We start from the raw sequence: 21240 nt of genomic DNA, 5'->3' as shown, positions 1-21240 counted from the left end.
ATAGAACATTGGAGCTAAGAAAAAATGAGGCAAAATGGATTATCAGGTTAAGAACTATAGAAATGGGGATGAACATTGATGAACTATATCATTTTTTGTAATAATGTATACATGATTGTGGATTATAAGATATGTCTTCTCTTTATTACCAATACATCTCTTTACAGGCTGATAATACATTGGGATCAGTGGTTTTGTTGTGCCCATATGTTTAACTGATGTATACTCACATACCATGGTGATGGATGCCTCTCTTTGAGCGATATTGGATATCTCCTGTCTGTACAATCATTATCATATATAATTTTCTATGATAATGTGCACATTTTGGACTAATATGTATAGGTTCTTTCTTCCAGTTCCTCCTTTCTCCTTCCTATCATTCGGAGTCTCGTTGGGTACCTTATTCTGTCCATACATTGAGGATGGTTTATTTCCTATACAGAAGATTTTTCAATTTATGTTTATTTTTTTTAATCTAAAGATCAGAATATTTGATAAGAGCTTCACTCATTGGCCCAATATACTTATATATACTCTGCCTGATGATTAGTATTTATCAATTAGGTTCTCTGACAATAGGTCAACAGGTCTGAGTAATAAGAAAACAAACTTTTCTAAGATGGCCGCCATGTTCACGATGTTTGTAGTGGGCCCTTTTCTCTTTCTACTATAAAAATATTCTAATTGTGGGTTTGAAACTCAGGGTCGGCATTGGCTAAATTGCCGACACCAACCAGATTTAAGGAGACATCCGTGCTCTCTTCAATGCACACACCTTCGTTGTTATTGCAACGAAGCAACACAGGACGCGTTTTGCTATTATGCGGATGTTACGAGGACACAGGTTAGTTTTGAAGGCAGTGCGGCTAGCTTGTCTTGGGGGTGCCCCATTGATTTCTATTACTCATTGGCCATAGAGTTATGTGGGACATTCCTGTTTATACTACCATGGACAAGACATATTTATTTGGATATGGTTTTCCGACTTTATTATACCTGTTTTATATTGATTCAGGTTTGAATATTCTCTCTCATTTCATGACTTTATTTAATATCGGTGATACATTTTCTTATGTGACTTTCTATTTGTGGCCTGACATTGGTATGGCCAAGCACTTTGAACAACACATAGAGGTTAGTTTCATTTGTGACGTGATGTATCTATATGGAGTTAAATTGCACTTTGTAGGGAACCAGGTTTCATGTTATTGTGACGGTTTAGATATTTTGCTTAGATTGGATTACGGTTCCTTTGATAAGAAGGATATGATAAATAAAGGCCATAATATGGCCTATATCAGCTACTAATGTGTGCATACATGTTCTTTTTCATTTATTTGTAGGACCAACTACAGTTGATGAACTAAAAGGAATGGTTTCTTACCTGTAACTCCAGTTCTCTCGTAGGGGTATTTCCATGATAGTCATAAGCACTGAATAGTTCTGCGCGCCTGCGGGGACCCCGGAGCACTGATGTGAAGTATATTCTTAAGTGCAAATACCAGCCCTTTGAAAAAGGTCTGTCAAAAAACACTTAAGAATAACAATGTGCAGCCTATGTGAACAGCTACACAGGCCAAATTGTTAAAAAGAAAAACAGTTGTAGTGTAAATTCACGTTTAAACATCTTATTTCTTCTAGAAATGTAATAACAAATACATTCTCATATTCTATTTACACCTCTCATGAGAATAAAACAATGCAGGGCAGTGTAGCCCATAGGCTGCCATTATACAGAATGTAAATAGAGCTGTGCCTTTAAGAAAGTAAAGTCTTCCTGTTTCCCATCATGCACAGCAAAAGGCAGTTGCCTCAGTTCTTTTTGAAGGCTTGTAACCTGACACAAAGGAACAAAAACCTTTGTTGGAGTACCAACATCGATAATATTCATGGCAACCTGTTCTATGTCAACTCCACCGGGGAGGAGGGAGGGTTGCTTATGACTATCATGGAAATACCCCTACGAGAGAACTGGAGTTACAGGTAAGAAACCATTCCTTCTCTCGTAGGGGATTTCCATGTATAGTCATAAGCACTGAATAGAGTAGCAAGCCCATCCCCATAACCGCGGTGGAGTAGACAGAAGAATACTGACAAAAACATGAATCATGCAAATACATTTTTAAGCAAGGGCTGTCCAACCTGCGCATCTGCCCTAGCGTCTGAATCAAGGCAGTAATGCTGAGTAAAGGTATGGACCGACTTCCAAGTGGCAGCCTTGCATATTTCTGCCAAACGGACATTTCTCATCAAGGCTGCAGTAGCTGCCTTCCCTCTAGTAGAGTGGGCTTTTGGCCTACCACCAAAGGATTTGTTCGCTAACTGATAACATAACATTATACATGAAACAATCCACCTGGATAAAGATTGCTTAGACGTGCCCAGCCCTGTTCTAACTGGGCCATAGTTAACAAAGAGCTGTTGAGATTTACGTAAGCATTTTGTCCTGTCCAAGTAAAATTTCAAAACCCTCTTTACATCCAGAGAGTGCAGAGTTCTCTCAGCAGGAGTAGTTGGATTTTGAAAGAAAGTTGGTAATGAAATGGTTTGGTTCACATGAAAGTCGGAGACGACTTTTGGTAAAAATATTGGATGAGTCCTCATTACCACTTTCGCAGAATGAAAAACCATGTAGGGTTCTTGAGCGCAAAGGGCCTGTATTTCGCTAACCCTACGCGCTGAAGTGATTGCCACCAGAAAAGCAGTTTTCCATGTGAGATGCTGAAGTGATGCCTTATGTATTGGCTCGAATGGAGGCAGCATCAGACGCGATAGGACAACATTCAGTTCCCATGGAGGAGAAGGCTTTCTAACGGGAGGAAAAACTTTTTTTAAACCTTCCAGGAAGTCCTTAATAATTGGAATCCGAAAAAAGGAAGTTTGTGAAGGGCTCTTTCTGTATGCCGTTACAGCCGCCAAGTGTACCTTTATTGATGACAGTTGTAAGCCCGATTTTGCCAAACTTAGCAAGTATGGCAGGATAGATTCCTCTCCACAAGATACTGGGTCTATGTTGTTGTCTAAACACCACACACAGAATCTCTTCCACTTGCTTGCATAAGCCGATCGTGTGGAAGGGCGCTTTGCTTCTTTCAGGATTTCCATACAGTCCTGAGGTAGGTTCAAGTGTCCATATTGCACTAGCTCAGGAGCCATGCTGCCAAACTCAACGATGAGAGGTTGGGATGTGATATCTGCCCTCTGAACTTCGTGAGTAGGTCCGGACGATAAGGCAGTCTGATGTGTGGTTTGAGCGATCGGTGAAGTAGGTCTGGAAACCACCATTGGCGTGGCCATTCCGGAGCAATGAGTATAATTTTGGATTGAGCATTGGATAACTTCTGGAGGACCGCCGGAATCAGGGGAAGCGGTGGAAAGGCGTAAAGAAATGCTCCTGACCAGCTTATCCACAGGGCATTCCCCAGTGTCCCTGGATGGTAATATCAGGCATTTTTTGTTTTCTGGGGTTGCGAACAGGTCTATAGAGGGGGTACCCCATAGTGAGAAAATGGAACGAACGACGTCGTCGTGTAGAACCCATTCGTGGTTCTCGTCCATTACGCGACTGAGGGCATCCGCTTGAACATTCTGGAAGCCAGGCAGGTAAGTTGCCACTAGCGACAGGTTCCTGGCTAGAAGCCAATGCCAGATTGTCTGAGCCTCTCTGGATAAAATCCTGGACCTGGTGCCTCCTTGTTTGTTCACGTAGTACATAGTGGCCACGTTGTCCGTCTGGAGAAGGAGAGTTTCCGCTCTCAAAGAGGGAAGGAAGGCTTTGAGCGCAAGGTGGACTGCGCGAAGTTCCAGCAGGTTGATATGATAGAGACTCTCTCTCCGTGACCACTTGCCTTGGACTCGAAGATGTTCCATGTGGGCTCCCCATCCGAGCAGTGACGCATCTGTTACGATGGTTTGAGCTGGAGGCTGTTGTTGGAACGGAATCCCCACCAAGAGATTGCTGGGTAAACACCACCACTTGAGGGATTGTAGGGCGTGGGGAGAAAGGAGGACTTTGCTCTCCCAATCGTCCATCAGTTGACACCACTGATCCTCCAGGTTTTCCTGTAATGGTCTCATATGGAGGCGAGCATTGGGAACGAGATGGATACAAGACGCCATCGAGCCCAGTAGAGAAGCTATTACTCTTGCAGTGGTCTGTGGAGTTTCCTGCAGTTGTTTGCACTTTTGGAGAATCGATAATCGTCGTTCCTCCGAAGGAAACACCTTTCCTAGATTGGTATCTATAATGGCCCCTAAGTAATGCAACCTCTGAACAGGTGTTGCTGTGGATTTCAGGAGATTGACTTGAAGACCGAGCTTCTGCAACAGCTGTAGAGTCCATTTGAAATGTTGTTGCGCCTCTAGATAACTGGAGGCCTTTATGAGCCAATCGTCTAGATAGGGGTAGACAAATATTCGATGTTTCCTCAAGTGGGCGGCTACCACCGCCATGCATTTGGAAAAAGTCCTCGGCGCTGATTTGAGGCCGAAGGGCAGAACCGCAAATTGGTAATGACGTTTTCCGACGGTGAACCTTAGGAATTTTCGATGTTTCTTGGTCACCGGAATATGAAAGTAAGCGTCGCAAAGGTCTATTGCACAGAGCCTGTCGCCCTGACGAAGATGTGGGTAAATTTGGTGCAAGGATAGCATCCTGAATTTCTCTTTGCGAATCCACTTGTTTGCTGTCCTTAGATCTAAAATGGGACGAAACTCTTGCTTGTCTTTTTTGGGCACAAGGAAATACCTCAAATAAATCCCCTTTCCTTGCTGGGTGATCGGGATGGGTTCTATGGCTCTTTTTTGTAATAGAATGGTGACTTCTAACTGAAGAGCTTCGAGGTGGCGGCTGGCTGTTTTGGGTGGAACAGATGGTGGAGGACTGGTGAATCTGAGAGCGTAACCATGTCTCACAATATTCAATACCCAGGCGTCTGATGTGATGTGTAGCCACTCGTCCAGATGATTTGAGATACTTCCCCCTACCGGAGTGGATAACGGAGGAGGGGGAAGCGAAGATTCAGGGCTTAGACACGGGAGCCTGTCGAGTTGTCTGAGTTTGAGGTGTTGAACGACCCCTTGTCGACCTTCGTTGTGTGGAGAAGCCCCTTTGATGCTGCTGCTGTTGCTGTTGCTGGGGGCATGAAGACATCCAGTGTGGAGTCTGATACCTGTGGGTGAACAGTCTTCGTTGATATGGACGGAATACCTTTCGTTGTTCTTTCGGTCGTTCCATGCCTACCGCTTTCAGGGTATCCAGCTCAGACTTCATTCTGGCCATCTCGTCATCGGCATGAGAACCGAACAAAGTGGAGCCTGCGAAAGGTACATTTTGTTTTCTCTGCTGTGGTTCTGGTTTGAGAGATGTAAGTCGCAACCATGCATGTCTTCTGAGCGCTATTCCGTGAGCATAGTTATGTGCGGATAGTACCAAAGAATCCACCGCAGCACTTATTACTTGGTTAGAAACCATGGCTCCCTCGCCCACGACGTCCAGGAAATCTTCCCTTTTGTCCTTAGGAAGATGTTCCGCAAACTGCAGTATAGAGTCCCAGAGGGCCCAATCGTATCTCCCTAATAAAGCAGTGGCGCTGGCTGCTTTCATCGTGATGGCTGCAGTAGAGCATACTTTTCGTCCTGCAGCATCAATCTTTCTGCTCTCTTCATCTGGGGGTGAAGAGGAAGACGGTGATGTAGAATGCAATTTCTTTACCACTACTATATGTATTCACATCATCTATGGGGGGACACTCTCGGGGACGGTGCGTCCGATAGGGTTGGAGAGTAGTCCCGTGTAGACGAAGAAGAATGTCTATGATGTGAATGCTGAGATCTCTGTCGTGATTCATGACGATGGTGCAGAGAGGAAGATGAACGTCTAGAGGAATGTCCAGAACGCCTTACAGATCGCGTTGGAGTCATCAGAACAGACTCTGAAGGAGGAGCCGGAAGAGGAGCCGTAGGTGTTACCGGTGTCTGCGGCAACGGCGACTGTCGAGGAGAGAGCTGTGGAGACGCTGGAAGCAGGATGAGGGACGCCGAGGATTCCGACGTTGTATAAACCCTTCTAGGTCTCTTTGATTGTCGCCTCGACGTCGACACACGCCTCGATGTCGAAGTGCAGTGACGGCGAGTGCCTCTTGACGTCGATTCCTCTCGCCTTTGAGAACCTCTCGACGACGACCCTCGACGTCGCTGTGGTGACGGCGAACGTCTCCGACGGCGAGCACTCTCCCTCGACGTCGATCGTCCTCGCCGTGTCGACGGCGAGCCGGACTCAGATCTCCTCGACGTGGAACGTCCTCGCCGTGTCGACGGCGACCCAGATCCTTTCGACGGCGAGTGTCCACGCCGTTTCGACGGCGAAATGGTTGTCGACGGCGAACGATGTCTCTTCCCCGCCGGTGAACCACTCCTTGACAGCGAGCATGTTGGCGCCGTTCCCTGTCTCGACGTCGACGGAGACCTGTGCCGTTTTTGAGCAGGTCTGGTAGGAGTTATAGAGGAAACAGGTTGAGCCCTGGTACAAGACTGACCTTCTCCTCACTCTGTGGTAGAATGACCACTTTTTCCTCCTGTCCTCTCTCGCCTGAAGTCGGATTTTCTCCCTATCCCGAAGAGTTCTTCTGGAGAAAGTTTTACAGATGTCATACAACTCCGGTTTGTGGCTGGATGGAAGATAAATTATACAGACCCGATGTGGATCTGTTTTAGCCTTTTTTCTGCCACAAGAAGGACATTTGTCAAAAAGTGAAGGCATTTCTAAACTAGAAAAACCTCAAAAATTCTATCAGAATTTAACAGAAAATAGTAGGAAATGATCACTCAATGTTAAAAACGTCAAGTGAAATTGAAATTCAAAAGCTTTTTTATGAATTTCTGTCACAAAAAGGCTTTGTGAGGTAGAGCTCAATGCTTCAGGGTCCTGTCAGAAAGGAGCCGGAAAAAAGAACTGAGGCAACTGCCTTTTTCTGTGCATGATGGGAAACAGGAAGACTTTACTTTCTTAAAGGCACAGCTCTATTTACATTCTGTATAATGGCAGCCTATGGGCTACACTGCCCTGCATTGTTTTATTCTCATGAGAGGTGTAAATAGAATATGAGAATGTATTTGTTATTACATTTCTAGAATAAATAAGATGTTTAAACGTGAATTTACACTACAACTGTTTTTCTTTTTAACAATTTGGCATGTGTAGCTGTTCACATAGGCTGCACATTGTTATTCTTAAGTGTTTTTTGACAGACCTTTTTTCAAGGGGCTGGTATTTGCACTTAAGAATATACTTCACATCAGTGCTCCGGGGTCCCCGCAGGCGCGTGGAACTATTCAGTGCTTATGACTATACATGGAAATCCCCTACGAGAGAATTATATTATCAAAAAAATGAAAACCAGTTGCGTTTTTTTTTGTACAATGAACAAGCTTAGTGCGGAAAATACGAAGGTTAGTGGAGTACCAGATTTTGAATATAGGTAACACATATGGTCTACATTTTGACAGTTGATGATTGGATCACTTCCCCTGTTTCTCTGTTATTTAGAGATTTGAATATCATTTGGAGATACAAGTGGTAAATGGAGAGATTAAGGCACTTTCCCTTCAAAACTCTTTTTGGGGGTTACACAGGTCTCTCTTTCATACTTAATAATAGTGACTCACCTTCACATTCATATCAAATTTCATCCCTATCACTCATATCTAGTAGATATTTTTTAATCTCAAAGACTAATTTGGGATGTGGGTTCTCTATGGCACGTTTTCTATTTCCAACACACTCTTGGTGCAGGTTGACTAACTGTGATCCTTTCTTTAGTCTTTTGGAGTTGTTTTTTAGATTTTGTCATTTTTAAATTATTAATGTAATATTTTTTGAATTATGATTTATCAGCCTTGAAGAAGTCCAATGTGTGGACGAAACACGTGTCGGCTGATGTTACATGTGGATTCGACAAAATATCATCCGGTCCTTTGACTCACAGTTCATTTCTGTGTTGGATTATGGACTTTTATTGCATCTATTTACATTATGTCTTTTATGTTGGTTGGTTTTCTACTGTAGGGGTTAGTGTTGTATGTTATTTATCATTGTCACCAATTTTTAAAATAAATATTTTCATTATATAAAATGAGAACCTACATTGTTTGGTGTTAATATATGAATGTATATGGATTTTGGACAGTATCACAATTTACTAATTATATAGTCATATTTGACATTTTGATTATCAATACTTTAGAAAAAAGAAAAAAAGAAAAAAATTGTTGTGCTCCGCTAGTACATTTTGTTTGGCACTATATTTGTATGTTGGGATGGAAAAGTACTTTGCATGTTAAAGATGTGTACCCCCCCCCCCGAATGCCCAACTGTACTGTTGCCTGGACCCCTAATGCCAATTGTTTTTCCACATCATAGGTGAACACGGACTATTTGTGTGTACCATGACTTAGGCCCTTCTCGTGGACTGTGGTGCACCCAAAACATTACCCTCATATTGGTGGAAAGCTATCAGGAGTTAAGTGGCACAATCATGGTAGTAGCAGCACACCAAGAAGTGATCAGTATAAATGGACAGGACCTTTTTATCCTGTGTCACTCACTGGAGTGAGCCCTACAGGCTTGCTCACTTTTGTAAAGGTTTTTCTGCTGTGTGCTTAACTCAACCCTCGCATACATCAGGTAGATGTTAGCACTGCACTGTAGAGAACTGGTAACTCTGTGCTGTTGTCTGTGTGCCTGGGAATAGTATAGTACAGTATAGAGCAGTACTGTGTAGTACATGTGAGATTAGAGCATGTGCTGAGGGAGGACATGTATGACAGTGAGGAATAAGTTACATGAAAGATGTAGTGCTGTGGACTGCACGCGCAATGAAAGCATTTGCTGGATGTATGTGTGGCTGTGTGAGGTTCAATACACACAGGGTGAAGTGTTGTGAAGCACACACGATGAGTGTGTGCTGGCAGTGTGCATGTTTACAACCTGGGTAAAGACAGCCAAAGCGTCAGTGCAAAACCACATGCACAGACTGAGTATGCACGGAATGCGTGTGTACATGTAATTGTAGAATGCATGGAGGTACTAGTGCTGGACCGTAAGTGTTGTGAATATACATCAAGTAAGTGTGCCTGCAAAGGTACATTATATGGCAGCCCCTGGGTTACATTTTGTGAAGGTCACGCCTGCCTGGTGAAGACATAAGAAGGCGACGAATCCCCCAGACAAACTTTGGACTGCTGCATTCCGGCGAGTTGGGAGAGAACACACTGGAATGAGGGGGCACACTTCCTTTACACTTCAAGAGATTGCTCTTTGTTTCAGTGATAGATCACAAGGAAGCCCAGCACGAGTACTCCCAGTGCGAGGATTCCGCTGTGTGGCTATTAGGCCACAGCCCATCTGCAGGACTGTTTTTGCCAACCTCTGTATGCCAGGAGAGGGCCGCTGTAGACTGTGGCAAGTACTGAGTGCTGTGCAGAGGGCACCGAGCCCACACAGTCTTGCTGAAGCGACCCTGTATGCCAGCGGGGACCACTGTTGAAGTGTGTGTGACCAGCATGCCAGGACACGTAAACACCTGAGCAGCGAACCTCTATGCCAGAAAAGGGCTGCCGTGGTGTGGGTGAATCCACCTGAGGATTCTATGTTACACCCTAAAGGTACAGCACAACACCAAAGATTTCAGGCCGTCCGGCACTGGAGTGAGGCTGCAACAAGCAGGTCTAGCAGCACCATGAGATCTGCTCTGAATGATCCCAGAGGACCAGGAGGAAGCCGAGGAGGATGCTGCGCCCTCGCAAGACTCCAGATAACGGACTGAATTACCTCTGCTGTGAAGAACTTGACTTACTGCATCGCTGGGAAGCTGCTTCAATTTGCAGGGGAGAGGTGGCCGAGTCACTCTGGACAGTAAGCTTGAGCCCACATGATGCTGCTACTTGTATCACGAGCAGCCAGACTTTTCTGAGCAGGATCTGATCTAGTGAGTGTCTGCACTCTGGGCACCCACTGCAACGCCAAAGGCTTCCAAGCTGCAGGAACGGGTAAGACTTGAACTAGGGCCTGTGGGCCACGGAGGATTTGCTGTCGAAGGTGCTGCAGCACCACAGACACTTGATTAAAATCCTGAAGAGACAAAGCTAAGTTTTGAGTACAGCTTAATAGTGTGCCTGGCAACCAATGACTGGGAAATAACCCCGAACACGTTACACAAAGGAGGTTGGAACAGGGATTTGCCCAACATTTGTTGCAATTTGAGTGTGAACCTTGAACTACCGGATGCAGGGTTCATTGTGTCAAGCGTTATGACTGTCAAACGGATGCTTTACTCTATCACAACTCTGTAGGAAAATAAACTTGAAAACTAAACGGTCAAATCATGAAATAATTCCATCTCTAGCTAAATATTACAGCTAGACCAACATTTTACATTATTTCACAAAGTGTACATCTCTTATGAACACTACTTTCCCATAAATGGCTTTAGTAACACAGAATGCCCTGTAGAAATTCTTTAACTATTGCGAAAGACAGAAGAATAATGTGATGGAATACTTCTAATTGACTACATTATAACATACATATATAAAAGGGGGTACGAATTTGCAAGCTTCTATACCTGAAATGGGTCTCAATTCACCCCCCCCCCCCCAAAAAAAAACAGTTTAAGAAAAATAGAAGAATATTTTACAGGCTAAGCATTATAACAAACATCGAAGGAGACATGCAAAACGCACATACAGACCTAACGTACATAACAAATAAAAATCCTATAATATCCTGTTTGATTGGCAAAGTCACAACAAATTAAGAAAAAAGATGTCAAGCAGATATAAACTGCAGACAGCAAACTGTTGCATGCATTACTTGACCAGTATTTTCTTGGTTTGGCTTGTGAACATGATCTGAGAACCAAGCCAAATTCCTGGCTCAACTCTCCCTAATGATTTGTGGGCTTGTCCACCTCTATCAGGTAGTTCGAGCTAACAATTACCTAAAAATAAATGTTTTGGTCCATGCCGTTAACCGAGTAAAGTTGCTATGTCACAGATACAGTAAGAAAGGGTTAGTACCTTGTACAACAGGAAGCTCACAACACATTAGACAAACTGCCCATTACAGAAATTAAAACGTAAGTATTTTTAAACTTTCTAAAATAAGGAAAAGCCAGACTCACTACATCACTGGCACTGGAAAATTCATTGTTCATGAGGCTCTCCAGAGCCATCCAACGTACTGGCCTGTTCTCATTGTCACCGAGGCAGTGGTAATCCATAGGGAACAAATCCCGAGACAGCGCATTGTCTGTTATCTTAACCTGAAGTGCGTCATCAATGCTAAAGGGTAGAGAAAAGAGACCTTGTTAACTGTACTGCACTTTGTACAACTAGCAATGCTTCATCATCACACATTTGATCGGACCAAAAGCACCACATTCAATGCACCATGGCTACCACAGTCCAAAACACACCAGCAGGAACAGCTCCTAAAAATAGGGTAGAGTGTTGCCGTTTGTTGTGAAAGTTGAATATCCACTGTCCCGGTATTCATCTACACTGAAATATGCATTCTGAAGTATGAAGTTATGCTTCTGTAGTCAAACTAAATAGCTGTTGTACTGGACATCCAGTATCTGGTTAAGATTTTTAATTTATTGAACATAAAGTAAAAAAAATAAAAAAATAAAAATGCTTTGCAACACCCATAGGGCCATATAATTTTCACATTCTAATATTTCAACAACAACAATTTAATCTTTATTTCGGCCAATTTGGCCATAAAAGATGTACACAAAAAAACACACATGTAAACATGTAGAACCATCAAGGAAAAGTAAACAGGGAACACATCAGATAAAAGACCATACAATTAAAAATAAAAACTTAAAATTAGATAGGAGCCTGCAACTTTAAAATACGGGTACGAATATGCCAAACATTGGTAAGAAATTTGGCTAGTGCAAACACAATTGGACCTGAAACATCAGTTTTTAAAATTCTGTACACCGGAAGGAACTCCCTAAAACCAAGGTTTCTAATAAGTGGTAGGAGCCAATATTTCCTGGCGGCCTTGTAAGTTGGACAAAACAAGACCACATGCAGATCGCTTTCCTCTGCTCCCACACATGTCGGACATAGCTTGGTAGATGGCAGTGTTGACCAGGAGCAGGTGTAAGATCGCAGAGGCAATGTGCCATATCTCCATTGGAGAAATAGCTTCCTGGCCAGCACAGGAGACATAGCATCCAGAACCCTCTCCAGGCGGTATGAGTCCTTGCTTTGCGCGAATACATATGTTAATGACCCCTCATTCTTGCAGTCTAGGGCCATAACTAATTTCTGCTTGTGGTAAGCACTGACCAAAGCTCTTCGTGGGATCCTTAGTGAGGCGTTAGCTGGATCCGACCACAGGTCAGGGAGGCCCAATCCCATACAGGACTTTTTTATATATTTTATCCACGGGATCTGTAGAGCTTTAGGGTGGGTTAAAAACTCCCTCAGTTCCGCCCCATAAGAAGATAGTTCTTCGGTGCTCCATAGCCTTCGCCAGAAGACTATGGGTCTGAGACCTAATTCATCTGCTATTGGTCTCAGACCCAGATCCATCCTCAGGGGGAGGAGCGGAGTACTGGACGGGAGTGCTACTATCTGTCTAATGAAGTTGTTCTCAGTTATAGACAAACTGCAGGAAGCTGTGTGACCCCACAGTTCCGCCCCGTACATCAGAGCTCCTCTTGCCTGTGCCTTATATATCTGGATAAGCGGCCCCAGCGGTCGATATGTGGAGCTTCTCATCAACCGAGCAATGCCGCCAGTGGTCTGCACTAATTTAAGATTAACCCTAGTCTGGTGAGTTCCCCAGGACATGGTTTCATTCAACGTTACACCTAGATATTCAAAAGGTGGAGACTCTCTCTAAACGTGAAGCTCCCAGTAAGGGGTTCGGGCGTGATCTTGGGGTTGGGTTCATAACCATAAACTTGGTTTTGTTAGCATTGATTTCGAACCCCCTATCTGTGCAAAAAGCCACAAAAGAATCAAGGATCCTCTGTATCCCCATAGGGGTTTTGGACAGCAGCAGGGTGTCATCTGCAAACATGATTGCAGGCACCCTGCTGCCATTCAATTTTGGGGCATCAGTGTATTCAGTTCCATTGAGATGGGCGATTACCCCGTTGACGAAGAGGCAGAACAGGGTCGGTGCCAATACACAGCCCTGTCTAACCCCCCTGTCAACGGGGAATCTGTCCGTTAATTCCCCGTGTTTCCCGCACCTGACCCGGGCATAGTTATTATGGTGCAATCTCTTTAAAATTATCAGGATGTCTGGGGGGACCCCCATCTCAGCCAGAACACTCCAGTGTTTCCCTCTGGGCACTAATATTTCACTTGGCCCACTTGATTTAAAAAATGGCAACTAAGCCTAGTTACTGAATTGATAGCTCTTGCACACTTCCCTGTAGGTAGTCACACACATGGGTTTATCACATGTTACATTTCAGTTGTCATTCATATACGAAAACTAGATGTTTGTCTACCAATAGGAGATGAACTTACACACAATTTCGGGCTGCTAGATCTTTGTGAATGACTTCTCTTCTGGCCAAGTAGCTCATTCCACAGGAAATTTGAATAGCCATATGTACAAGGTCCTGCTGTGAGATTGCCTGAAGAAAGAAAAATAATACGAGCGTATGTGAAGAAAGGGCTCAGTAGATCTATCACCTGCAAACTCACCAAAAGTATTAAATTATTCAAGTTTATCAATCCGTATGAATAAAAAAATTGTACCACTTTGGACAGAGGCCCACATGTACGAATATTAGGTTTTGCGACTCGCAAATTGCGAGTCTTAGTGACCCGCAAAACCTGATGTACAACAGTGTCAATGCAGCTGTTTACGGTTCCCAATGGGGTCGCAAATAACCTACCTCAAACATTCATGAGGTAGGTCCCAATTTGCAACCCCATTGGGATAGGCCACCCTCACAGGGATGGTGGCCTGCTGGGGAGGGCAGACCAACATCTCTGTGACTGCTTTTGAAGAAAAAAAAAAAACTTTTTTTTTTTTTTTAATGCCGCCTGTTTTCCTTTAAGGAAAACGGGATGCATTTTAAAAACGAAAAAACAAAAACGTCCCTTTGCAACAAGAAAAAAGCTTTGTAGATGTGGCCCCTAGTCTATTGTGGTACCTCAGACAAGCAATTAGAGAAAGCCGATTAAGCTTGTTAAGTTTGGCCGATAGTTATAAAAGCGGCTTGTCGCCAGAGTTCATGTAATCAGCTTATTAATACAATGCTTTAACCAGCCAATCCAGCAACTGCATACCTTGTGCCAACCCCCTTCCACCATTGCTTCTTTTAAGTGTCTTTAGTATTCTGGATCAGCTCACTGGAGAATTGTGCAGCTTTAAATTTCTCAGTGGTGACAAGAAAAATGCCTATATCCTCAAAATATACAAACGGGCCAGGGGTGCATTGATAATGAAGGCGAAAACTTCAGGGCTTCTTCCCATGTCTAACCACACATTTTTAAATGCATAATTTGTGAGTATAAAAGGACAAAGGATAAGGATACAGCACCAGTGGGCAATCTGAACCTGAGGCATCCGGGTGAGCACATGAACCCTGGCATGGTCCTTCTTGGGAGGAGCAAGTTAAAAACTAATGACAAGACATTAAAAACACAAATTATAGATTGCAGGGGAGGTCAAGGATTGCTGGGGGCAATTGACATTGACAGTATTTTAAACCCCTTACATGGTCCCAAAAGTGGCAAAATTTACGATGGAACTGTATAGCTGGGGCAGACGGCCAAAGAAAGTGCTGTGGCCCTCTTTTCTTTAAAACATTCCAGGGAGGAGTGAGCTTTCTCTCCAAAAAGGTGTGATCTACCAAAAGTCACGTCCATCACGAAGGCTTAGACATCCACAGAGAACTCATTAAAACTCATTCAGTTGTGACGTCAAAGTATGACACTCGTACTCCCTGCCAGGTCTAAGCAGTTGGTCCTGTCAAAGCCGGAGCAAAATACAATTTTTTACTGCATCAAGGCAATCCTGGATAGCTTGGGTCACGTACAATCGGAGGTTGTTTTGAAATGCTTGTATCACTTAGTCTACTGTGTCCCATAGAGCATGATCAAGGAGGCAGCTGACCTTCACTGACTGCAGAGCAAGACTCGCGGAGAAAAAGATGCACTTGCCAAATTTCTCTATTCATAGACTCGTGATAGACAGGATGGTAGAGAAAGAGCTGAGGGTAACCTTACTAGGGGATGCTTGCACAATCAAGTTCTCTGGTGAGGAATGAGGTATAACTATGTTAGGGTTGCTTGGGGTTTGTCTATGGTGCCTGAGCACATTAACTGGTGGTCCCAACCATGGTTCTGCCCTAATGCCCAAGAGTGGTAACTGAAGCTCCATAGGGCTTGAACAGGCTGGAATAACACTGTCAAAATATTAGCCTTCATCTCCATGGTAGAGGATTATAAATCTAGCATTTCTTCCACCACCCACAACTGCAAAGGAAGCGTTTTCCTCCTTGACTGGGCCAGGTGGAGAAATAAGGCTAGTACCTGGAGACGTATCCAGGCCACTGGCATTCTGTAGTTCCTCATAGTAGGTTTCCTCATGATACTGGGAGAATAAATCATTTCCTCCATCAAAATGGTCATTCTCAGTGCCAGAGCCATAAAGATTGAGTAAAGTCTGAGCTGTACCACAGGCTAAGGGTAAGGGCAAAGCATCTTTATCAGAAGATTGTCTGTGGGAGTAGGGCAAGAGCTATGTCAAAGTGGAGTCTGCATGAAGGGCTGTAAATTTTCCCCCTGCATCAACACTGGTGTCCATTCAAAGGGAAAGGCACAGCGGGTGGTGCCGGAACCGAAGTTGGCATAGGAGTACGTGTAGAACCTGTAGCGGGCTCGAGGAACACAGATCGCGCAAAGGGCCGACCCACCAGTGGAAGTCTGACTGGAAGCCCCTGCGGATACTTAAAGCCAGAAGACACACCAGAGGAAGTCAGTAAAGTGCCGAAAATTACCAGCATGGAGTCCCTAAAAACCTTCACTTGCTACAACATAGACAACAGATTTGAGGTACATGAGAATCAGACTCCGAATCAGCTCAGATCAAGAACGAGACTGGGTGGCACATTGACTACCTTACATCCTCTCAGCAGTTTGAGAAAGTAGGAAGCAGCCGATTCCAAACTTTGATTTGTTGTGCTTCTTCTTGGACTTGCCTGAGGACTTTGACAATAATTTTCCAGGGAAATAACCCTGGGGATGGGACCTTTCTTTCAACTTTGACTGGTCACAGCATGGAGTTTTATGATGTTTAATGACATTCAGCTTCACCATGCAGTCCCGTATGGCCTTTGGATTCATCGATCAAAACTGTCACAGGCCTGGAATTGTGCTCCAGCCCCAGACATACTTTGAGAGTCTGTCACAGACATCTGTTTGCAACAGTCACTGCATGACTTAAACCCTATTCTCTTAAGAGGTTAACATTTCTCTTGCACACTGGTAAAACTTTTAAAAAAGGGTTTTGAAAAGACCAAGGAGTATCCTCAGATCCTCAAAAATAAAGGACTGACGTCTGTGCACATGGGTGGCATACATATGCTGCTTCGCTTGCCACTTCAGGGGTGGAATGACACTGAGCAGCACAGGTCCTGCTGCAGCCTTCAGCATGCTCACACAAACTAGCACACTGCTCCGTGGAACAACACAGCACAACATAAGTAGACATTTTCTAAAATCTGAATGACTTTTGAGTCATTCACTCAAGCAAAAACAGAACAGACTTCATTATGAAAAATGAGGCACCTGAAAAAAGATCATACATACGCACAATTTCACAGTTTAACAGGCACATGATATCCAGCACTATGTTTCACAATACTTTCCTTGGCATGTCCACTAGTTGCAATGGCACCACTTTTTTCTATTCAAAAGCACTGTAAAAGCCCAATGTGATAATCTAGGGTCATTAAGCTCAGTTGACCTCAATAAGTTGGTTGAAGTAGTAAAAATAACCTGAGCCAGATAAGAAGTCCTTTCACAAGGTTAATTAAAAAAACGTAACTGCGATTCCTAGAAGGGCATCATCAGAAAAAAGCCTACAGACCACGGTAGTGTGCGTATTTATCCATTAATTTTGACATTAAGAACTCACTTGTGGCCTTAAAACTTTTGTCAGCCCAAACTCCTCCAGGGGTCTTTGAAGCATAGCCTGTATTTTAGGGCCAATTCTTTCTTTGCTGTCCACTCCTCCAGAACTCAGTATTAGCTGTTCCCTATTGGCACATTGTTTTTTGCCCTCTGTGGCTGAGCTCAGGCTCTAGCCTCCTTGGGTGGTGGTGTTCTCCTATTTCAACCTCAACTTCACCAGACAAGTCCCAACAGGTGATTTAATGAGGCTGCATGCTCTCAACCTAATCTCTGAAATCTCACAGCTGAGGACAAAGACTTTATTGTGTTGCTTTACTGAGTGCTTTAAAGGGGTGGAATTTTTGTAAGGGCTAGTCTAATGCTATGGGCAGACTACTGGCCAGAAAAGAAAAGCTGAACAGGGTCAGTGCCTTACAAACACAGACAACTCTGACCTCTGCACTAGCCCTGCAAGCAAGCACAAACTCTTCAAGAAACCCTGTAGTTTCCTAGGGAAAACATCAGACAAACTTGGTTTCCCACACAGCAGGAATTATTCTACACATTCAATAAATATAGAGTGCACGCTGGATTAAAAGTAATCTTCGGTAAGCAATAGAAATAAGTGCGGATCAGAAGTCCTAAATGGCTACTGTCGAGAAACTGGGGCTCCATTTCAGGAGAGTTGGTTAATTTCAACCAGACCTTCTGGAATGCCTAGATCATTCACACACTCCGGTCTCTAGCAGTCTCTCTTCGTGAACACAAATGCAGACAATAGGGTCTAGACCTAGTATATCTAGTCTCTAGCTTAAACACTGTGCTGCCTGGGCTTCATCATACTTCGTCCAGGTAGATTCTTTAGTGGAGTGCCATAACTACTAGAGAAGAAATAGCAGAAGCTCAGTGCGTAAGCAAGGTTAGGCCCTTTGTTTCGAGCACAGGAAGGTATTCCCTTCAACCTCTATCTAGGCTTTCTTACTGGGAACAGACTGCCAAGATTCCTTTATAAATGCCATCTAAATCTACCTAATAAGCAGAGGCCTGCTACTTCCGTGCATCAGCACTCTACCAGGATAAATGTAGAAAACTGACCTGGCCACCCCTCAGTGGTTTATACTGTTACACATTCACAATTTGAGTGTACATCATGGGCATTTTTTATTTAAGTTATGCTTTTGGGTATACTACTTGGACACATTTTCTTGTTGAGGGATCCGTGCCATTCCAAACAATAGTCGTGGATGGAACCAGCCTTGCCTGGGGACTATCCAACGATGGTGCTGTATTAACAGTTCTCCCATTTCAAACAATTTGACCATGCCTATGTCCTGGTTCTGGACTGGGTGGGTAGTATGGGCAGCCAGCGGCTCCTTGGGAAAACAAACCAGATGTTGAGTATTTGCACAAAGCTACTCCATTTTTAAAGTTTCTATAATACCACCTCTCAGAAGAACTGATTCGGACACCAAAATAACCTCCTACCAGACACTTATGACCAACCATTTGAACCACCTAGCTAATTACACTTGAATCAAGCATAGTGACAACCTCTCCCCCAGAAAGTCTACCACGACATCCTTTTCATAACGGTGAGCTACAGACAACATGCACTGCGCATTCACTCTGAAATGTAGGCTGCTTGAACATATAAAGAAGCAAAGTACTATCATCCAGCTAATGACATTTTCCAATGTGGGATGTAGACAATGAACTAATGTTTTTTTTATTAATGCTGGAGTCCACATTATTTTTAACCCCTACGGTGCCTTGGATGAGGCGATCTCGTCCAGGGCACCGGTTCCCGGGTGCCTTGGACGAGATCACCTTGTCCTGCACCCGGGAACTGAGTGGAGTGCAAGCACTCCCCCCATGTGCTTCCCACCCACCCCCCCAAGGCAGGGATGGAAGGTGAAGCCCTTCCCCTTCCACCCCCGACCCCCGCCAACCCCCCTGTGATGTCAGTGCGTGAACAATCACAGAGGGCCTTCCTCCCATCGCGCTGGATGCTCAGCTTCCAGCGCCATCGAAAGAGAAATGCAAAGCATTTCTCTTTTGATCACGTGATGGAGGCCCAGAGAGGCTTCAAGGGTCGCCCCCCCTAGGGGGCAAATTATATTTAGGCTATTTCTGCCCCCCTTGGGGGCAGATCAGCCTATTTTGATTAGGCCGATCTGCCCCCAAGAGGGGCAGAAACCACTAGGCACCGGGGATTTTTTTTGTTTTTTTTGTTTTACAGATGGGGAGCAACCCCTTGGACAAGGGTCGCTCCCCTGGAGGGGAAAATTGTATTTAGGCCATTTCTATCCCCTTTGGGGGCAGATCGGCCGATTTTTGGTCAATCTGCCCCCAAGGGGGCAGAAACCACTAAGCACCGGGGATTTTTTTTTTTGCGCCAATGTCACGGAGGGGGAGCGACCCCGTAGGCAAGGGTCGCTCCTGGGATTTGGGGGGGGGGGGGGGGGGGCAAATTTATTTTAGGCCATTTCAGAAACCTCTAGACGCCAGGGCAAATATTCTTTTTTTGTGTTTTTTTTTTTTGGTTTGTTGGTTTAGAGATGGGGAGCGACCCATTAGGCAAAGGTCGCTCCCCTGGGGAGCAAATTGTACTTAGACCATTTCCGATTTTGGGTCAATCTGCCCCCAAGGGGCAGAAACCACTAGGCACCGGCGATTTTTTTTTTTGGTGCCGATGTCACGCAGGGGGAGCGACCCCGTAGGCAAGGGTTGCTCCTGGGGGAGGGTGGGGTGGTGGTTGGGGGGGGGGGCAAATTTATTTTAGGCCATTTTTGCTCCCCCCCCCCCCGGGCAGCTCGGCCTATTGTTATTAGAAAAACCTAGGCGACAAGGCATTTTTTTTTTTTTTTTATTGTATTTAGACCATTACTGCCCCCCTTGGGGGTAGATCGGGCGATTTTAGGTCAATATGCCCTCTTGGGGATTTTTTTTTTGTGCCAATGTCACGCAAGGGGAGCAATCCCGTAGGCAAGGGTCGCTCCTGGGTGTGGGGGGGGAGGGGGGTGTTGGTGTGGCAAATTTATTTTAGGCCATTTCTGCCCCCCCCCCCCCGAGGGAGGCAGAAACCTCTAGGTGCCAGGGCAAATGTTATTTTTGTGTTTGTTTTTTTTTTTTTTTTTTAGAGATGGGGAGCGACCCATTAGGCAAGGGTTCGCTCCCCTGAAGGACAAATTGTATTTAGACCATTTCTGCCCCCCTTGGGGGCAAATTGGCAGATTTTCGGTCAATCTGCCCCCAAGGGGGCAGAAACCACTAGGCACCGGGGATTTTTTTTTTTGTGACCATGTCACACAAGAGGAGCGACCCCGTAGGCAAGGGTCGCTCCCGGGGAGGGGTTTGGGGGGGGGCAAATTTATTTTAGGCCATTTCTGCCCCCCCCCTGGGGGCTGGCTGAGCTAGAGGCCAAAATCCACAGGTAGGCACTTTGCAAAAAACACCTCTGTTTTCTGTGAAAAAATTTGATGTATCCACGTTGTATTTTGGGTCATTTCCTTTCGTGGCGCTAGGCCTACCCACACAAGTGAGGTACCATTTTTATCGGGAGACTTGGGGAGAACGCTGGGTGGAAGGAAATTTGTGGCTCCTCTCAGATTCCAGAACTTTGTCACTGAAATAAGAGGAAAAAGCGTTTTTTTGGCCAAATTTTGATGTTTGCAAAGGATTCTGGGTAACAGAACCTGGTCAGAGCCCCACAAGTCACCCCATCTTGGATTCCCCTGGGTTTCTAGTTTTCAAAAATGCGCTGGTTTGCTGAGTTTCCCCAGGTGCCGGCTGAGCTAGAGGCCAAAATCCACAGGTAGGCACTGTTTTCTATGAACAAATGTGATGTGTCCACGAAGTGTTTTGGGGCATTTCCTGTCACGGGCGATAGACCTACCCACACAAGTGAGGTATCATTTTTATCGGGAGACTTCGGGGAACATAGAATAGCAAAACAAGTGTTATTGCCCCTTTTCTTTCCCTACAATTTTTCCTTCCAAATATAAGAGTGTGTGTAAAAAAAGACGTCTATTTGAGAAATGCCCTGTAATTCACATGCTAGTATGGTCACCCCGGAAT

The 21240-nt window shown here is 44.6% G+C and overlaps 1 protein-coding gene across 4 annotated transcripts in view; it reads right to left on the bottom strand.

Moving 5' to 3' along the window:
* RYK (receptor like tyrosine kinase) overlaps window positions 1-21240 on the bottom strand; it is a 630333-nt gene that overhangs the window by 45703 nt on the left and 563390 nt on the right. For all 4 annotated transcript variants that reach the window (XM_069213581.1, XM_069213579.1, XM_069213580.1 and 1 more), the window contains exons 12-13: window positions 13564-13673; window positions 11184-11343 (exon numbers count right to left, since the gene is read on the bottom strand). In XM_069213581.1, coding sequence (XP_069069682.1) covers window positions 11184-11343; window positions 13564-13673 — 270 coding nt within the window. The remainder of the gene's footprint in view (window positions 1-11183; window positions 11344-13563; window positions 13674-21240) is intronic.

Source organism: Pleurodeles waltl, chromosome 11 (genome assembly GCF_031143425.1).
Source record: "Pleurodeles waltl isolate 20211129_DDA chromosome 11, aPleWal1.hap1.20221129, whole genome shotgun sequence".
Lineage (NCBI taxonomy): Eukaryota > Metazoa > Chordata > Amphibia > Caudata > Salamandridae > Pleurodeles > Pleurodeles waltl.
This window is presented reverse-complemented; position numbering and strand designations above follow the sequence as displayed.